The 20,309-nt window shown below is 33.3% G+C and overlaps 1 protein-coding gene, 1 long non-coding RNA gene and 1 other non-coding gene across 3 annotated transcripts; all 3 read left to right on the forward strand.

Annotated features, from left to right (window-relative positions):
* The first annotated feature begins 5,176 nt into the window (after positions 1-5,176).
* LOC147393450 (uncharacterized) lies at positions 5,177-6,765 on the forward strand. The gene is made up of 2 exons (XM_086456736.1): positions 5,177-5,814; positions 6,231-6,765. Exons 1-2 carry the CDS (start codon positions 5,692-5,694, stop codon positions 6,537-6,539), a joined length of 432 nt encoding a protein of 143 aa, XP_086312862.1. The 5' UTR covers positions 5,177-5,691; the 3' UTR covers positions 6,540-6,765.
* An 8,958-nt stretch (positions 6,766-15,723) lies between these two features.
* On the forward strand, positions 15,724-19,944 carry LOC147393451 (uncharacterized). Its single transcript, XR_015182195.1, has 3 exons — positions 15,724-16,012; positions 16,981-17,095; positions 19,574-19,944. It is a non-coding gene; the product is annotated as an uncharacterized LOC147393451 (long non-coding RNA).
* On the forward strand, positions 18,449-18,521 carry TRNAR-ACG (transfer RNA arginine (anticodon ACG)). The gene has a single exon. It is a non-coding gene; the product is annotated as a tRNA-Arg (tRNA).
* Positions 19,945-20,309: the final 365 nt, after the last annotated feature.

A 20,309-nucleotide genomic window follows, 5' to 3' on the forward strand; every position in this document is an offset into this window, starting at 1 on the left:
GGGCCAAGGCCCATGAATTTTATAAACCGAATTTTGATGGTCTAGGACCGTTGAAATTCTTGATGTTCCCAGATTTGACAGCTTTGAGCTGTTGAATTTCTCTCATCCTTCATTAATTTGACACATCCGACCTGTCAAAAAAAAAAAAACAAAAAAATGACATCAATTCGACCTCTTGATCCATAGAATTTATGAAATTTGACAGCCCAAAGCCGTAAAATTTGGGCTTTTTTCAGATTGTATCAATGGTTCGGTTATTAAGGAACTTAAAACCATAACAATTATATTTTTTTAGTTTCATTCTCGGCTCTAAAATAAGTAGAATTGGAATTGGAACTACCAAAAAATACAAATACCCATCAGATCCAATTCTTAAGAACGAATAAAAAAAATAAATAATTTAAATCATTATAATTATTTTTTCTTTTAAAAATATCAACATATATGTTATGTACAAAGTATCAATTTAATTATAATTTGTTCCGTTAAAGATAAGAGTTAATGTTTTTTTTTTTTTTTTTTTCAAATATTAAAATTCATCTTCTCTACAAGTAATAATCTTTTAAAAAAGATGATACATTTTAAGCTCCACTGCATAGTTTGTATGAAAAATTGAAGAAATCTATATAATACACATAAATGTTTAAATATAAGAAAAGCTTAAATCATGTATAATATATAAAAGGACAAAATAAATCGATTCTGGTACTTGCAGGTATCCATTGGATAAAACCTCACAATTATTATTTTTATGCGTTTGGTTCCATTTTAGACCAAATTCTTATGGGTTCCAATAAAAAGAGAATCAGAACTGGAGTACATTGTCAACAGGCTAGGTAGGACTACAAATGACCCACTATTGAATAAGTGTTTTTGCTTTTGAATTTTTGAATATTTTCTGTTGAATCTGATTTTTTCCATGAAATCTAAAAGTTTGTGTTGTTGGATTGCTAATTTGATAATCCATGTGGGCCAACAAACCTTAGTAAGGTTTTAATTCTTATTAAGTTAGTCATGATAATCTAATTCATGAAGTAAGGTTTATTAGTATCAAACTTGATAAAATAAGGGAGTTTTTGTAATAAAATTGCAACAGATAGGTCTGCCGGTACATTTGATAAAATTTCAGTTTGGATTTGATTCAATCTAGAATTGGATCCAAACATTAACAATGGATTAGGATCCAACCAAAAAAGATCCAGTGGTCCAATAAGCATTGGATTGGTTTTGGATCTTATCCAATCTTTACTGCGTGGGTTCCGAGTTATCCCGATCCATTAAATCAAATAATGGCCTTGTTTCTTTAATGTAGACCTCTTCTTCAACCGAAATCAAAATTAAACCTACAACAACCAGACAGACTACAACATATCGCCTTGCCATCCTAATTCCTGACAACGACAGTTGAAAGAATGATTTTCAAAGTCGATTTGACTCAATGACTCAAGTTAAACAGAGCCCTTTTAACTCAGTTGGTTGATGAGCCAAGTACCACAGCCGTAGAGACCACGGCGCTGATTCAAACGAGAACTATTTGACTTTTCCAAGACACGAGTCGACCCTTTTAGTCAATCCATGATCCGAATCCCGATCTGTCTCGGGACCGAGTCTTGTCGTGCGGTCGCTCCAAGCCGACACAATAACAAAAACCCAAAAAATCTATGGATGGGGACCACACAATGTCATGGGCTTGGGCGGCCCATTTCCACGTCCCAACTACATCTTTGTCTGTTGCACATGGGCTTTGAACCACGTGGCACTCATTCCGCCACGGACGGTAAAGGCCAAACCTCATGTTCCTTGGCTAAGGTCCAAACCTGCAAAGGAGGGAGATTGGCCATGCATCCCTGCCTTCCCTACTCACGTTTGTGTCCCCACTCCCACAAAACTCTATGGGCCCCATATTAGTATAATTAGAATTTTCTTAAATATTTAACGTACCCTTTGTTTTCAAACTCACGATGATACATCCACCCCCTTGACATTCTTGTTTTATGAGACATTAATAAAATGATTAAAATACCATCTTCTTTCAACTTGTTGCCCCATTCCAAGAACTGTCTTCAACCTCTCAATCTTTTAAGGGTAAAATTTCAATTTTTTTGAGAATCTTTGTTCTTTTAAACCCTTCACTTATTCGAAAATAATGTAGAAAATTTAAAGAAGTACAAAACAGTAGAGATAATCAAACAGAGATCAAGCTAGTAATGAACTTAATTATCATCAAAAGCAAAGGTTTAGACTTTAGTGATGATTAATTATATATATATATATATATATATAGATTAGGATCCGTATACACATAAAGCTACAATGTGTTTTGTCTTATATGGGCAAAAATGTTTGGAATGGGCTGATTTTTTGTGAGAATGATATTTATGGTGAGAAGATCATCCTTGCCAAAAACCAGCCCATTATGAAACTTCTAGCCCCATGTTTACAAGTTGAAAAATTTTAGACCGTCCAATTTTTGTAAATCAATTTTGATGGGGTTAGAAGTTTTGGAATGGAATGATTTTTTGCAAGGATGATCCCCTCACCACAGAGATCATATTTACAAAAAATCAGCCCATTCCGAACCTTTTTAACCATATGAAGCAAAAATATTGTAACTTTATGTGTCTACGGAACCCCATCCTATATGTATATAAATTATTTTTTGAGGGTTGGGTAGCAATGGTTATTTGGAAAGAGCCAGGTTGAAGAGTTGAGTATTTCCATTGTTTTCTGTTAGTTTTTCCTAGAAGACCATAATCAAGGAATAAATTATCATTTAGAAATGCAAGGGTATCTTAGATATTCATTACAATCCCGAGGGGTATGCCTAAATTACTCACAAAAATATCCTTTCCTGCACGTGCATAAATGAAAAAGAAGTGAAGCTTGAATCCTACAATCTACATTCTCCAATTAAACATAGGAAAAGGCCTTATTACTAAGGTTGATGGTTTGGATATATATGGCCAATGAAGCCCAAATTTTTTTTTAATTAAAAGGTATATTCAAACTGAAAGTTCTAAAAGAAAATCTCAAATATTCGATATAATATGGATGGAGATAATAAAAATAGGTATGAATGTTATTATTTATCTTAGAAATTACCTGTTATCTTGTGCGTGTGAGAGGAGAGGACTATACATGTCTCAAGGATTAGTTGAGTGCTCTAAGAGACTCTAATACCATGGGTAAAAAAACATTATTGTTATATTTTATTTTATTTTTTGAAAGGTGAACACTAAATATTCAATAAAAAGTCCTAGATATTGATGAAAGAGAATGGAGGAACATGATTCTTTGGCTAACCCCAAATGTTTGGGATAGTTAAGGCTTTCGGGACAAGGATAATCATGTATTTGTATCAAATATTAATCGAGTCAATAACATAAATCAGCTACTTTTCTTAAATTCTTCATATCTATATCTTTAGTTAGGTCACATGCCATCACGATATATATCACTTGACACTACATATATGCCATTTTCATCCTTATATTGTTACTTTTCATAATCTTTGACTTTCGCTAGTGTCCTCAACAAATTCCTCTCCATGAAAAACAAAATGGACTGACTTAACAACTCTAGCTAAAATTACTAACTATTAACCAATTACTAATTTATAGCCACATTTTATTAGAGCATTAATATGATCCATTGTAATAAGGTGTACTTACATAGACCATATGATTAGATAGGCTTGTGATTCTTATGTTCTCTATTTAGACCCATTAGGATTTTGTAATCATCAATTGAAAATGAATATATATATTCATTTTCAATTGATGCTATTACATTACCTCCAAATATAATAAATAGAAGCAAAAAATTATATAAAAAAAAAGGATGCCTCATATAAAGCATTTTTAAACTGCTTTCCTAAAGTAAGAATTCTAGAAACAATTGGGAACACCATTGTACATTGGTTTTTCTCGACTTAGTGAAGAAGAAAGCTTTGTTGTGATGCCCCATGGATGTAAGCTATTTTTGGAGGTGATATCACTCTTTTCAATCATTGTAATGCTTCCAAAGACAAGTTGTAAGGAGGCATACCCCCATTGTTACAATAATCTTACCAATGGGAGGCCCATCCCATCACCCTTGAAAGCTAAGTGAATTGGATTCTTTCATAACCTTTTTGCCCGATGAAGAATCAAATTAAGCTAAACCCTGATTAAAGTACCTATTATGGTACGTGGAGTCTGATGGTACTATTTAAGAAGGAGTATTATTCATCATTTAACACAGTGGAAATGATGATCAAGCTCGATGCTAAGCTTGCTGGGGGGGGGGGGGGTCCAAGGGTGGAGCACCTGGAAGAAATTTTCCAATGGTATGTTTCTAGTTTCACTAATATTATGTCAAACCTAGTTAGGTTTTTTTTTTTTTTTGTTGTTTGGAGGGGGGAGGGGGGGGGGGTGGTTATATATATATATATATAGGGGGGGGGGGTGGTTATATATATATATATATATATAATTTCGGTGAAAGGGTGTAATATGCAACTTTGAATTTTCTCTTCATAGTGGAATATGTGTGATCCGTGGACTTACCTAGGAACCGCGTAAAAATCTCTGTGTTTTGTGTATATGATTACATCTTGCCTTACTTTTATTTGTTTATTGTCCTTAGATTGATTTCTCTATAGTGCCTTGAATTCTATCACATAGTTTAAGGCATCCGGTTATACACACTGCTTGATGGACTACAAATCTTGTTGTTAGAGAAAGAAATTTGATTGTGGGTGCATTAGCAAAGAAAGTGCATCAATACAAACTTCGTCGTCTTTTAGCAATTCATCCCAGTTACCTCTTCTGTAAGGAAGGCTTTATTTGGTGATCTTGAAGGCCTTTCTTTGTTTTGTTACTTGTAATTGAGGGGAAGTTTTAGTTGATTTGAGATATTTAAATTAAGTTGTAATAATTTTACATCTTGCTTCATTTGAAAAAACTAACAATAAAATTCTGTGGTAATTTTCTTTATCAAATGTCTTATTTAGATGTAAGTCCATATTTTTGAGTTCCTTCCAAGGGCAAAGGACTTGTGAGTCATTTACCTCAATTACAAGGGCAACTAGATCTTTACATCATCCATGAGTGTTTCCAATTTTCTAGATTTCTACGATTCTACCAAATTACAATAATCTATACTAAAGAATGTTCTTAAAAAAACTAAGGCGGTGGCAAGAGCAACAAACAAGGAACTACAAGCCATGCAGTAGTAATTATCTAACACAAAGACAAGAAAGTTCGGATCCTCGATAGAAACAAATGGGTCCCCCTTCATTGTTTTTCTATGTTAAACCTCTCTCTTGGCATATCTTAATTTCTTCCTTCTTATATTCACTAACAGTGTCTCCGTTGTTATTCTCTTTACATTGTGGCGTGTCTATGTTTTGGGTGCCAATTTGATTGAAAAAGTTGGAGAGAGAAAAGAGAGAGAGGAGACAAGAGAGAGCTTTAAGGGTACCCATATCTACGTTTTCTTTCTTACATACCTCATTACCCACACATCTGCATGTTCTCTTGGAGAACCTCTTGCTTCTCATACAAAACCAGCATTTAATGCTCTTTATTTCTTCTAGTAGAAATACTACTAGTACTACCCCTATATAACCTACACACATACAAACCTCGCTAGTTCCATATATCTTTACCTCTAGTATCCTTAAGATCCCTCTCTTCTCTCTCTCTAACAATGTCAACTGTGTCTTCCCTTCTTCTTCTTCTCCTTATATGTCTTTCTATGCATGCCTGCAACAGTCGCCATCTGCGCGTCATGGGTAAGGTGTCAAGTAGACAAGGTCACCTTCGTAGAAAGGTTGGTGGAAAATGTTAAATTACTTAATATTTGTAAGGGATATTTACGAAAAAGTGATCAACTTATGATGAATTTATGATTCTGGTTCACTGTTCATTTTAATTACCAAAACATGAACAAAACGAATTCCGAGGTTTAAAGTAATTAACTGGAAATAGTCACTTTAAACCTGTGAAATTGTCACTTTAAAACTACTGAATTCGTTGCCCTTCTGAAATGTTTTTTTAACTAAAATGTGATCATTCACGTTTTGGTAATTAAAATGAACAGTAAGCCGGATTAGTAAATAACTCATTTTCAGCTCACAAAATGGTAATTCACCCTATTTTTAACATAATTTCAAAAAAAAAAAACATTTGATATATATATATATATATATAAACAGAACCAATTTAATCTTCTGGAATCTGGTGCAGGATGTAGAGAAGGCGATAATCGCAAAGGGTAATGTTCCATCAAAGGTGAAGGCTTCCTTAGTGTCAAATGAACTCCCAACAAGAACAAAACAAGCAGAAAAAAAGGAAAGCGAGATCAATGGAAGTCAGGGTGGTCCAAGTGCAAGTACTCAAAAGCCTATTAATTCTCATGCTCTCCAGAATGAAGTTGAAGAAAAGAAAAGAGATATTTCGGTTTCTTGGCATTTATCTCACAAGAAACATGATGAACATCCTGTGTTTAACTTAGATTATGCTCCACCCAAGACACACCCTCCCTCTCACAACTGAACCACCATTCTTCTTCTTCCTCTCTCTTTCTCTCATCTAGAGACTCTAAAACATGCACAAGAATGAAGAACTAGTAGAGCCTTAAACTCATATTTAAAGTTACCAAAATAGATAGCTATAAAAATCTTCAACTAACCTTATAACATGGGCTGTTGTACCCTATATGTTGCCATGCTTTGGCTGTTCTGTTTACCGTACATCAGATAATGTTTTGACCCTAGAAATATCACCACTTTGGCTATCAAATTTTGATTATATTATCATTCTTATTGCATTTTCTTCTTCTATCATATTTAAGTTTTTTTTTTGATAAGTAGCAATATATTCATAAGAAAAGAAAATAATACTAGGCCAGTCGAGGTGACCAACCTAGCAAGACCTTACAAACAGACGCTACTCACCAGAAATACAAAGCATCCCATCCCAGTTATAAATAAAATCCTCGAAGAATATCCCCCTAAATTCTCTAAAAATTTTGGACCAACAAAACAAAAGGCCCAAAATGGAGATAATTGTTTCTGTGCCATCTTTTTTATTCCCCTAAAAGATACGGCCATTTCTCTCCCGCCACACCCCCCAACAAATTGCGAATGGTGTAATACTCCAAAGTAACCTCTATCATATTTGAAGTTAATATGTAAATATGGTATATACATAATATAATATATTTATTATCTTTGATAGTACGAGACGTGAAGGAAGTGAAATTATATTGAAACTAAATTTGTTTCAAAATTGAGGTAAATTACAACATGCTTTTCTATCATACAATGGCGTGGGGTAGAGCAGTAATTAGGGAGTTAATGTGTAGGGAGTAATGGTATGTATCCAATATTCATTGCCCATCTTCTCCAGCACGTTATCAGTAAGAGAAACAAAGTGCAAAAGGTATGTATGCATGCATGCAAGCATGTGCAAGTATAAGTCATTATCTGAACCATGTGCTTTTACATGTGAGTGATAAAAGAGAATTTTAATGATACAATAGTGTAATGGGTATCATATGGTACTTGTGTAGGAATCGGCCAGTGCCGAATTTATTAGGATCTGTATCCCATGTTTCCGAAGGAATTATAGATTTTACGGAAAATATGATGTCGTCGAAGATGTAGTAGTTCTGGATTATGAGGAACCCCACTGAAACCACGTGTCCATCCACGATTCAATTTTCCTTCTCAACAGTTCATACTATCTTCTATTATTTATTTATTTAATTTATCAAAATTATAAATTCATACAACAGTTGTGGCTTGTTAGAACATGGTGAGTTGAAGGATAAATGGTTATGGTCCCTTATGTTGCTTTTGTCTCTTCTATCCTCTCATTAATATAAGTGTGGGCTTTGTTGCCTGACATATATGTGGGGTTGGTTTTCTTTCTTAAATGAGAAAAGCAGTTATGAGTTAGTTTCTACACTTTCAGTTGTAGTTCACAGTTCTTCCCTACCTGGGGTCTGTGTTTGAGTGACTTATCATCGATATTAAGCTCTACTGACTTTTTGGTTGCAACAAATTCTTTTTTCAGTTGTGAGAATCTTATTTCTTAGGAAGCTCTACTTTTAAGTCATATTAAGGCCTAAAGGCCTCTGTATTATCGGTAATTAAACTTGTTTAACTAAGTATTACTAGGAAGTTTATGGTCATAACTTTGAAAATTTATCAAGATTTCGTTATATAGAAGTTCATAATAGAGTCAATAATACATACTGATTTGAATAAATCCATCCAACGAGTTTAAAGTTTGTAGCTTTAACTGATCTTCCATCAAGAGAACTACTTTGGTAGGGTCAATAGTTTAAGCTTGGTTAGCTAGTTGGTTGTAAGGAGGTTCTATTTTTGTAGTTTTTCCATAGAATCACTCTAAGGCCAAATGACCATATTATTATCATAATTAAGTAAGCTTAGTTTTCTATTCACCTTCCCTTCTCGAAATCATAACATTACGTTTCCCATACAACCAATAAAGACTTAGAACAAGAAACAAATAGAAAAAATGGTGTGCGGGCACATAGAGGTCATGGTACTCAGGTAGTACCACTATCCTTATATGTTGTCTCTCCAACTCTTTAATCATAACCGTGCAGTTGGTGGACTGCCTAATCGATTGATGTGCATCATAATCACAATGTTGATCATGATCCTATTCTCAAAAATATAAACTTTGACCCTCCCTGTTAACAATATTTCTATTTCTCCACTTCCAATCTGAACATCCCATAATTTTTCAAGTAGTTTATAAATTCCTGTTTGTATAAGACTTGCATTGAATCTATTATAAGGACACATGGTATGTTTTTTTTTCTTGGGAATTTTATTAATACCCTCATATGAAATTGGCGATATTAGGTTTACCCCTTTGAAAATGCAATATTCGACTCATCCTTGGACTGAAATTCAACCACCCAAGTTTTTTTTTCAAATCAAAATTCCACTCTTAATTCATACCAAAAAAAAAAACTAATAATAAATAACCAAATGTTGACTTTTGATCAAGGGATGTAAACCTAATCTTGCATTTTATACGGCTAAACCTAATATGACCAATTTCACAGGGGGCTTACGAAAATCCCATTAATTTTTTCTTCCTATGGAATCAACATTAGGTACTTCTACCTTGAGTAGGTTGTATGTTGACCTTAACAAGATAAATAATGAACCCTTGTTTTTTTTTTTTTAATCAATTTTCTTATGCGAGGGACTACACATTGTACTCGGCCACTCATTAATCTTGTATTTAAATATTGTTCTTATAGATTCAATTTATTTATTTTTTAAATCACATGAGCTGAACAGATGCAAAACCAATGGACTTGACTACAAAGGTATCTTAAGCTCCAGATACAAAACCTAACCATAGACAGTGGTTGCAACCATTTCGAGAATGTCTCCCAAATAAATTGAAAACATTATATCTTAAGCAAATTTCAACATCATCATAAACAACAATTGAACTTCGAAAGACCAAAATGCCTGCTCTAATGAAACATATATACCAATCCCGAATCCCCAACATAATCGATAACCCCGTAAAACGAAAATTCCCCACTAAACAGTTTGGTTAAATTTTGCTTACTTATAAGTTGACTCCATACTTACGAGTTTTTAAGGTAATCAAGTTGAAGAATTTTGAGGTCCTGATCCCCAAGCAACATATGATCAGATCTTTCTGCACCTTCCAACCAAAGTTAACCTGAAATGGAACCACTTTTAGATCAAATTAACTATACCATAATCCCCAAAGTATTTGTAGGTAATCATCCATCCGGGCTTCTGCATTTTGAAAAATGAGATTGTTTCCTTTTATTATTTTCAGTTGTAATTTATTCTGGATTTTGCAAGAATTTGTGCTTGAGATTGTCATGCACTATGTTCTCTGTTGCTCCTTAACATGGCCATCTTAAGCACTATTTTCTATTTAAACTCATGCATACTTTGATTTAATCATTTAATGTTTTTAATTTTATTCAAAATACCTTTCAAAAACTAAATCAAATTAATTCATATGCATTGCCTTTTGTAAGGGGTAAACCTAGTAATGCCAATTTCTCAGAGGGTATTACTACAATTTCAAAATAAATTTTGAAGGCCAAACTTAAAGGACTGACTATCACAAAGAACATTAAATGATTAAATCAAAGTATGCATGAGTTTAAATAGAAAATAGTGCTTAAGATGGCCATGTTAAGGGGTAACTGAGAACATAGTACATGACAACCTCAACCACAAATTTCTGCAAAATCCAAAATAAATAGAAATATATGTAGATGGTTTTGATTTTAAACCCATTTGGATATCAAAATACCCATTACCAAAACCTCAATAATATTATGATCATGATGATGAAAACACGACAAAACAACCTTGAATAATGGCACTTTTTACATTATATGAAAGTTGGGTGGTAAGGGAATCATGAAAGTATACATCAACTTATTGGATTGGTTTTCTTTCTTAAATGAGGAAGGCAGCTGTGAGTTAGTTTCTACCCTTTCAGATGTGGTTTCAGAGTTCTTCCCTACCTGGGGTCATAGTGTTTGTTGAAGTAGATACTAAACTCGACTGACCAGTTTGTTTTTCCAAGGAAATTTTCTGGTTCAAATTTTGCAGTTTTCCATCCTAGAAGTTCATTACACAAACAACAATGCAAAATGATTCGGATACCTCGTCGGTTGCAAGGCAGTTTAATATGTAGCTTTAACTAACTATATATGGTGTTCAATAAGAAAATAAAAGTAATATGAAATCACAATATTAGGTTTCCCATACAACCAATTAAGACTTAAAAAAAGAACAAATAGAAAAAATGGTGTGTGGGTACATAGAGGTCAGGGTACTCAGATAGTACCACTATCCTTATATGTGATCCCTCCAACTCTTTATTCACAACTGTCCAGTCGGTGGACGATGCTAATAGACTGTTTGATTCAATTCTCAACATCCCATATATATTTGATGGATGTCATGGTGCGAAAAACCTAATACATCAAACAACCCTTGATCCATGAACCGTACAATGAACATTGCTCAAGCATTTTATACTTTTATTTTTATTTTTTATGGGTATTAATAGTTTATACATTATTGCATTAGGGTCATATATGATATTCTTTTCTTGGGAATTTTAGTGACACCCCATATGATATCGAGGATAGTAGGTTTACCCCCTCTGCAAAAAATATGAGATTCGATTATCCTTTAACCGAAAGTCAACATCCTCATTTTTTGATGATTAAAACTGAAAATTTGATTTAATTAAAAATAACCTTCAAAAACCTCAATTTCAATATTAAAATTTGAATAAAATCAGAATTTTGGCTATTAAATCTTCAATAAAAAGGATAGTTGTCTTTCGATCAAGCGGTTATTTTATAGGGTGTCATACTAATATCACCAATTTCACAGGTGGCATTATTAAAATTCCCTCTCTTTTTTTTCCCCTAGAGTATCAACATTAAGCACTTCTACCTTGAGGAGGTGGTTGACCTTAACAAGATAAATAATGAACCCTTAAGTTTTATCAATTCTTCCTGTGTGAGGGACGAGGGGCTAGGCAACGTTCTCGGCCGCCACGCATTATTGTATTTAAATATTGTACCTATAAATTCATTTTATTTTATTTTAGAGTTGTGATACAAAGCCTTCGTAGGACACTATTTTCAACACTACGCTGACATGGAAGTGTACAAATAATCATTAATTTCTTTCCTTGAGATACAAGTTAAAAAAATCAACGGTTCTCTGTACACTACCACATCAGCACAGTGTTGAACACAATGTCCAGCTAAGGCAGTCCATTATTTTTCTTTTATTTCTTATTTTTTACATCACATGGGCTGAGCAGATGCACATAGACTCAACTATGATGGTTTGTTAAGCACCAAATTCAAAGCCTAACCAGAGACAGTGGTAGCAGCACTTTCGAGAATGTCTCCCAAATATCACAAAAACAATTGAACTTTGGAATATCAAAATGCCTGCTCTAGTGAAAATATATAATATATACGTACCAAACTCGAATCCCCAACATAATTGATAAGCCCTAAATGAAAAATGAAATTGTTTCCTTTTTATATTTTCATATATAATTTATTATATATGCATGCTTTAAGAATTTGTGGTTGAGCAAATAAAAATTTAGAACTTTCAAGAAACTTTTTTGGGCATGCCATATGACCCTTGAATCCTAGTATATTCTTTGTTCCTCCTTAACATGACCATATTAAGCACTATTTCTATTTAAATGTATGCATACTTAACATTTAGCGTTCTTTGTCATAGATTTTCTTCGGCCATTCAAAATTTGTTGGGAATTTTTGTAATATCCTCCCTACAAAATGGGATCGATGGCCCCCCCAAAGAATGTTACATTGTATAATATTTGAGCCACAATGCAATGGCTCAAATATTGTTCATTGATTGAGCCTCAAATCAAACAAAAGAATTAAATTAATTCTCAAAACATTGTAATGTATAAGGGCAAACTTGACGTGCACTTTATTATAATTAAGAGTACCAAATTACATATAATCACTTTATTAAATTTTAGATCAGTACCACATTACGTAGAACGGAGATTATAAGTTGCGATAGAGATAGATCAAGGCACTCTATTATAATTGGAGGAGCTCTTAATTATAATTTAGATTAGAGTGCTACATTACGTAGAACAAAATTTATCATCACTTGCAATAAAGATAGATCCAGGAACTTTATTATAATTTAGAGTACCACCTTAAGTAGAATAGACCTTATTGAATTTTTGAACAGTACCACATTACATAGAGAGAAACGTTTAAGTTGTGATAGAGATAAATCGAGACACCACCCACCATAGTAATTTCCTGCTTATGGAGTTAAAGAAGAAGAATGATGAGGACACACGCTATCGCAAACTGCTTTGTCAAGCCAACAGGGATTACCACTCAAGGTAAAACAACACCAACAATCATCATCACAATCTCCGCGGTAGCATGGATCTATATGCAGCTTTTCACCTGAGACATCAATTTTGCTTGATTTCGCAAGATTCGCTTCCGTGTTCAGAACATCTCTCCCTATTCAAAGTAAATTAAGATGTAATTAATTGTGTTACTTAAAAAGAATGATAGTTTATCGACTTTGAAACTATATGTATATCATGCATGTTTACAAATGGCTCCAACTCCACATTCCTAACTATATAATAACTTTTTTATATGTGTGTAGGTGTGGTTGTATCATAAGAAAATGTGGATGGTGTGCAAATTTTACACCAATTTGTGGTCAACAAGAAATTTTGATGATTTTCGTTAGTTAGGGAAACCAAGAACAAGAAAACAACTATTTCATTAATTTATTATGACTTGTATCCTATATTGCCTTAATATTCGATGCCTATAGCATGTTTTCAAACTAGGCTTGATATAGAGTCTCGTACATGGATGAGACTGAGTTGTCTCAGACGAGTCAACTCATCTAGGACTAGATAAATATTTAACTGAGTTTATACTTATTTATTCATAATATATTTATATGAAAGTAATTATATATTTTTTTAGAAAATGAGGTGGATTAGAGGATGTTTAATCATAAAATCAAATTTTATATTAGACAATAAATATTTAAAATTTAAAAAAATTAATCATTTTAATTAAAATATACAAAATTCCAATTGACTTGAACAAGTTTTACAAAATCACTAAGATTTTCAAAATATCATCCGACTCATCTCGTTTGTCTCGTGAGATTTTGCACATGTGAGATGCCTTGTCTATCCATCTCGTTGATGCATGATATCAAGGCATTTAGATCTTGGACAAGATTTAAAACCATGATCTATAGTGAATAAGGGTCTGTTCTATTTGGAAGTAGTGGTTTTTTATTATTTATTTATTTATTTTTGCAGGGTTTCCACACCCATTTTGGGATGGGAGTAGTCCTTACGGTGGCACACCCCGACCCTGCATAAACTCAACTATAATCTCTGCTAAGTATCTTTTATTCCTCAAATAATAATTAATTGGAGAAATTAGAATAATGGACCATTGATCTGCACCAATTAATCTAGTGGGTCATAAAAACCTAATGAACAAGGTATATATATTTGAAGTTCTTACAAGTTTAGGAAGAATTCTCCCAAACAACCAATTTACTTTTAATTTTAAAAAATTGAAATTCAGAGAGTTGAACTTCAAACATCCAACTATCAAGAGAATTTTAGTGTATAGGTGTACCTTGATGAAGCGCGAAGAGAGTTGCAAGGATAGAGAGGAGAAGAACTAAGCGAATGGGGTTGAATCTGGCCATGGATTGATCAAGTTTGTCGATATTTGTTGCCAGTGATATTGTGTATGAAACGTCGTATGACCTCTTTTTATAATAAAATTTTAAAGAATATATTAAGAAAGAAAAATAATGAAAATCTTTCTAATTAAAATTTTCTAAATTTGATAGTCTTACTAACATTACCGTATATAAATTTTCTTTTTTGGAAGGAATATATGGGAGTTCAAATCACCCGGGACGGATTTAAGTGACAAATATTAAGAAAGAAATAAAATCAAAATCTCACTAATTAAAATTTTCTAAACTTGATAGATAATCATATCTATACATATATTTTGGGAGGTATACATGGCAGTTCATATCACTCGGGACAGATTTAAGTGACAAACTTTCTTAATAAAATGCAGCGTCAAAAGATCAAATAAAATAGAAATATATGCTTCTTAATTGTTATTGTGGTTTCTGGTATTTTTGTTTTATAAATTCAAAATTTGCATCGTTGGCTTCTAATTTGGGCCTGATCCAATAGGTATATATAGATGGTTTTGATTTTAAACCCATTCCGATGTCAAAATATGCATTACCAAAACCCACAATCACTACCTCAAAAAAGCTAAAATTCGCTACTAATATAGCTTTAAATTCGGCGGCCCAAGTCTCACGTCAATTTTTCGTGGCCCAAAATCCACGTTTAAGCCCAACAAAATAATTCGACGGGCTAAGCCCAACGAACCACCTAAATTTTCTTTTTAACAAAAAAGAAAAAAAAAAAAAAAAAACCTTAAAACTCATTCTTCTTTCTCACGACTCTTCCATCGAAAACTCACAACTCTTCTTCCCAATCTCTCGTTTCGATCGAAAACTCACAAAACCAGCTAAAAAGTAAAAACTATATTTGTCTTCTCTCCCTTACCTTTCTCATCTCTTTCAATCCCGAATTTTTTTCTAGAGGAATCAAAAATAGTTTTTTCTTTCTCCCTTATCTCTTTCAAACCCTGATATTCTCAATCTCTTTTTCATCTCCCTTGTCGAGATTGGAGATCAAATCGAAGAACTAAGCTCAAATCCTTGGATTGAAGAAGACCACAATAAGTTCCTCGAAGCTTGCAACTGTAAGTTCTTTCAATCTCTCACAAGAAATTTCCTATTTTGTTGAATTATGATCTTCAATAGTTAACATTTGAGTGTTGTTTTTATCATTGTTTATTGAAATATCCAAGAATCTTGATTAGTCACTTTGCATTGTTGTTTGCTTTCTTAAATGGAGTCGAAGATCTATTTTTGGGTTAGATGCTGAAATGGAGAGATTTTAAGATCTCATCTACCATTAATATGATTTCAATTCAGATGCTCTAGGACGGATTTGCATTTTTATGATATATGCATTTTTATGATTTATATATCCGATGTTAAATGAGACTTCTCTTGCGTGGAATTCATACCTGAATCTGGAACTTAGCATCTTGTTCTAACGTAGGTTTGATCGTGATTGGAAGAAAATTGAGGATTATGTTTTTTAGATTTTTTATTTTTTCCCCTGATTTGTCTATCTCAAATCTTACAGTTGGTTGCCCCACCCTACCTCTATTGAATTAATTTTTTTAATAGCTTTTGTTGTAATTTCTCTCTCTAATGTGTACAATCTCCCCTCAGACATTCTTTGAGCTCCAAGCAGCACATACAGAGGAGTTTGGATCTTGATTTGATTTGGTGAGTTTCAACTTTATCTCCCATTATTTAGATTTATCTCATTGTGTTGAGTGTCATAGATTCAACTGGATTTGAATTGGATTCATCAATTTAACTGGAAAATGGGGATTGCATCTATATTTTGAATATGGAAGAGAGGGAGAGAGTTCTCTTGATTTTTAAGAGAGTTGCACTTGTTCTGTGACATTAGGAGTTGCACTACTTGTTTAAGAAATAAATATTTTTAACCTTCACTATCTGAATCTCAGACTGCAATTGCCAGACCTGCACTGACTTCACAAAGAACGCCGAAACTTAGTCCCTTGACCCCCGCCCCCCCAACATCCATCCCTTGAACAAGGTATTTCCTTGTTCTTTTACTTGGTAATTCCCATTTTTTCGCCTTTTAGGCCACCAACCCCATTTACAGAAAAGCTTTAAGCATTTTCTTTTCAATGTCAACTTGAAAATTCACCACAATTAGTAAATAATGAGAGAGGATTGATGTTATTCTTTCTTATAAGATGTATATATAATAAAGAATACGTGGAAGGTATATCCATTCGAGAGCCAATAAGGTTTTATGGTCATCCTTAGCTTTCACTAACCTGCATAATTTAATGGAAATGTCCAGAAAATATCATTAATAATTGCATCTGGATTTGAATAATCTTATTGTTCTCTATTTTATCACTTAAAACAAGTATGCTATCAATGCATGGTTTTGTTTGGTTTAGCTAGTTTAACATTAGAGAGCTGGTTTTGGATTGGAAAACCTACAATTAGATAAGTTAAGGTTCTAATTTTTAAAAATTAACTTAAACAATATTTTTAAGTTTTTTAAATTGCAAAAGTAAAAAATGTTGCTTTTTTAAGTGTATCCATGAAATGTTTTATCTTTGTTATGTCGAGTGATTAGAAGTGGGGGACTGTACTTAAGTTGAAATATTGGCCTTACACACAAGTGTATTGTTTTGTCTTCTAAGCAGAAACCAGATTTCTATATACGCAAAGAAGATTCTTCGCCCTGTGTTTTCAATCCAATAGCTAAACAGAGGTGGTCTTATGCCTGTGCAAACCAACTGATTGAAAGGCTAATATTTGGTAAGCTAGTTCTCATAAAATATGTACTTCTATTATAATAAGGTTATTCCAATGAGATGTTTGATCTTAAATGCCTTAAAAAAACCTGCTTAGGAGAGGTTGCTGAGAGTGGCCTTGAGTTCACTATTGTAAGACCATTCAACTGGATTGGCCCAAACATGGTTCTCATTCCTTGAGTTCACTATTGTAAGACCGTTCATCTGGATTTGATTTATTGATTTCATTTTTAATATTATTGCTTTCTATTGAATTGCATAAGAGAGTTTGGGCTTGGGGGATGAGTGGTTTATTTTCAATCTACTCTCTATTGAATTGCATCTTTCAACTTCTCAAGCCTTTTTTGCAAGGCTGCATGATTTTTGCTGTTCCAAAACTTCCACTAAGGTGCCTTTTTTCCCTGTTGTGAAAGTGTTACTAGAGGCTTTGTGTGGGGTTCCAAAATTTGCACTAAGGCGCATCTTTGACCATATACGTGGCATTCCCCTGCAAGAGGAGATTGCTGTGTGCGACTATCTCTAGCTCTAAATAAAAAATCAAATTAAACGTAAATAATACATGAACGATGTTCCATGACAGCACCACACTTCGTTATTAGATTACACTTGGCTATTTGATCTTGTGAAGGTTCTCTATATTCTTTTATTTTGATGCACGACCATGTCAGAAGCTTTAATCATCATCACTGTTTAGAACATATTTTCCTATTATCCATTAATGTTTATGCTAGTTTAGATCAATCACAATCTTTGCTTCTGCTATAGGATCTATTGAAATGGATTATTATTCTAAGATGTTGATTTATTATCAACTGCTAAATTCTTTTAGCCCAATTTAGGTGTCTTGATTTTATGAGATTGAAAGTTTGACTTCATAATTCAGGGATTTTATTGTTAATGTGTTGATAGTTTCAAGCTTACTTTATGACTTTGCTTTGTTTATATTGGTGAGAAAAAGATGGAAGATCATTCATCTTTTGTGCTTAAAGGTTTTAAATTTTACTTCTTGGCTATGTTTTAGTCTTATTGTGGTTGGTTCAGTCATACCCAATTCTGATATGAATGTTATCAGCAAACTTTGTATGAGCTCTTCTAACATTAGCTAGAAATCTCCATAATCTGTTGGTATAACCTCAAAAGGAAAGCAACCTTTCTGATTTTGGATTCTTAGATACTATTTAAGCACCTTAGGCTCACACGCATCTTCAAGATGTTGTTCTACACTATCTCTAGCGATAAGTCTTCCCTTTGAGGGACAAGTGATAAATGAACCCACTTGGGTTTTGGTCTTTAATGATAATTCTTTTTTAATTAACTTTTTTATAATTTTTTCCTTTTATGCCAAGAATTCAGTCATGACTCCATGGCCCAATGGATAAGGCGCTGGTCTACGAAACCAGAGATTCTGGGTTCGATCCCCAGTGGAGTCGGTGATTTGTTATAGAGGGAAATTATTTACATGTTTTTAACATATTTCTAAAAAAATATTTAGGCTGATTGTTACTATTTATCAAAATATTCTGCCGCAAACTTGCATTTTATGCTGTCCATGAAGCACAAGGACCAGCCTTAGCAGTGCACAATTGAAGTTCTTGTGTGGTTGATTATCTTCCCCTTTTCTCCTTTATTGCTGCCATTGTTATTAATAATGTGGATATACCTATAGTACTTTGTTATTGTTCTGCTGCATAGGTACTCTGTACCAACAACTTGCATTTTAGTAACTAAGTTGGGTATTAGAAGTCCAACACCATTAGATTAAGTACATTCAAAGTTTTCTATCTAAATGTTGATCACCACTCATTAGATTAAGCACAAGGACTCTATTAGAAGTCAACAGAGTTTCCCACACAAGTGGAAGTGGAGAGTGGATTGGGGATTCAGGAATGGATGCCCAGAAAAGTCTAAATTTCACAGTTGTAAATTATCTTGTGTCTTCACTCCTCAGCAGCAGCAACAGAAGAAGAAAAGCACCAATCAACAAATTATATTTCTTTTGGATTCTCATAATGTTTCCAAATATTTCAGTTGAGTAGTTTTGAAGAATTAAAGATAAATTATTCTTCTACATCCTAACAACTTTTAGGCCAACTAATCTTTCAGGATTATTTATATATATTGCAGAAAAGAGGCTTCGATGACAAATTGCTTCTATTTATGTAAATTATTAAATACCATTTACATCACTCACAATCAATTATGGGGAGCTGATAATCGACCAATCGATCTCATAATGGAGTATGAGATTTATTACAAGATGGTCCCCAAATATTTGATAGTTAAGACATAGAAATGTTTCTATTACAAGATGGCAATAAAAGTTCTTTTAATTGTTAAAGCTGTATGGTGTATATTTTTTTATTATTGGGAGACTTGTGATGCACTTGTTCTAAGAAAGTGGTGTGTTCTTGCTATTCTCAACTTAGAAGTTCGGATTTAAAGCTTAAGGTGATACCTATTTGTTTTTAATCTTGTATTGCAGGCATGTATTTGTTTGTAAGTTCGTGGTGAGACGGGACTATAAAGAAGATTGTGGGAGAGGAACCGATTAGGAAAAAGAACATCGAGACTATAAAGATCAATCCTTGGGGTGGCAAAGCATGTAAGCATTCACATATGTATTCTTTTTTACATGCAATCAATATGTTCTCTGCATGTTTGGGTGAACTGCTGTAACTGGTCTTTAAAAGCCAAGGTCAAGGTTAGGTTCGTGAAGGATATTGAAACCCTTGATGTGGATGTTAGATTATATGATTTTATCATAAAATTAAATACCATTATTGTTCATTATCCTCTTGAAATGAAAATTACTTTGAATTGTTTTACAATTTCCTTTAGTGTCCTCTTAACCGATTTAATACTCTCTTTTTGATTAATCTACAATGGCATATTTGTCACAGAACATATTATATTTTTTCCGTTAAAATTTATGTTCATTGAAGTGCCAACTTAGCCAAGTTGGTAGAGACATGTGGAGTGTTGTTCAGCAAAGAGAAACAATCTAGAGTGAAACTAGGCAAGAGGAATCTGCAATCAGGCAGAAATCTAGAGTGCTCTGGCTTGAATCTTCTGTAATAGTGAGCTTTTTATTTATCAAATGTGTTCATCAACGATGAAAAATGTTTCTTTTTTTAGAATTTTATGCTTTTACATCCACGTGGCACCTTATCATTTTGTAGAGTTCTCAGAATTTTGTGATCCACATATCAATGAGGCCC

The sequence above is a fragment of the Akebia trifoliata genome, chromosome 10, assembly GCF_017979445.1.
Source record: "Akebia trifoliata isolate Shusen 1 chromosome 10, ASM1797944v1, whole genome shotgun sequence".
Classification (NCBI taxonomy): Eukaryota; Viridiplantae; Streptophyta; class Magnoliopsida; order Ranunculales; family Lardizabalaceae; genus Akebia; species Akebia trifoliata.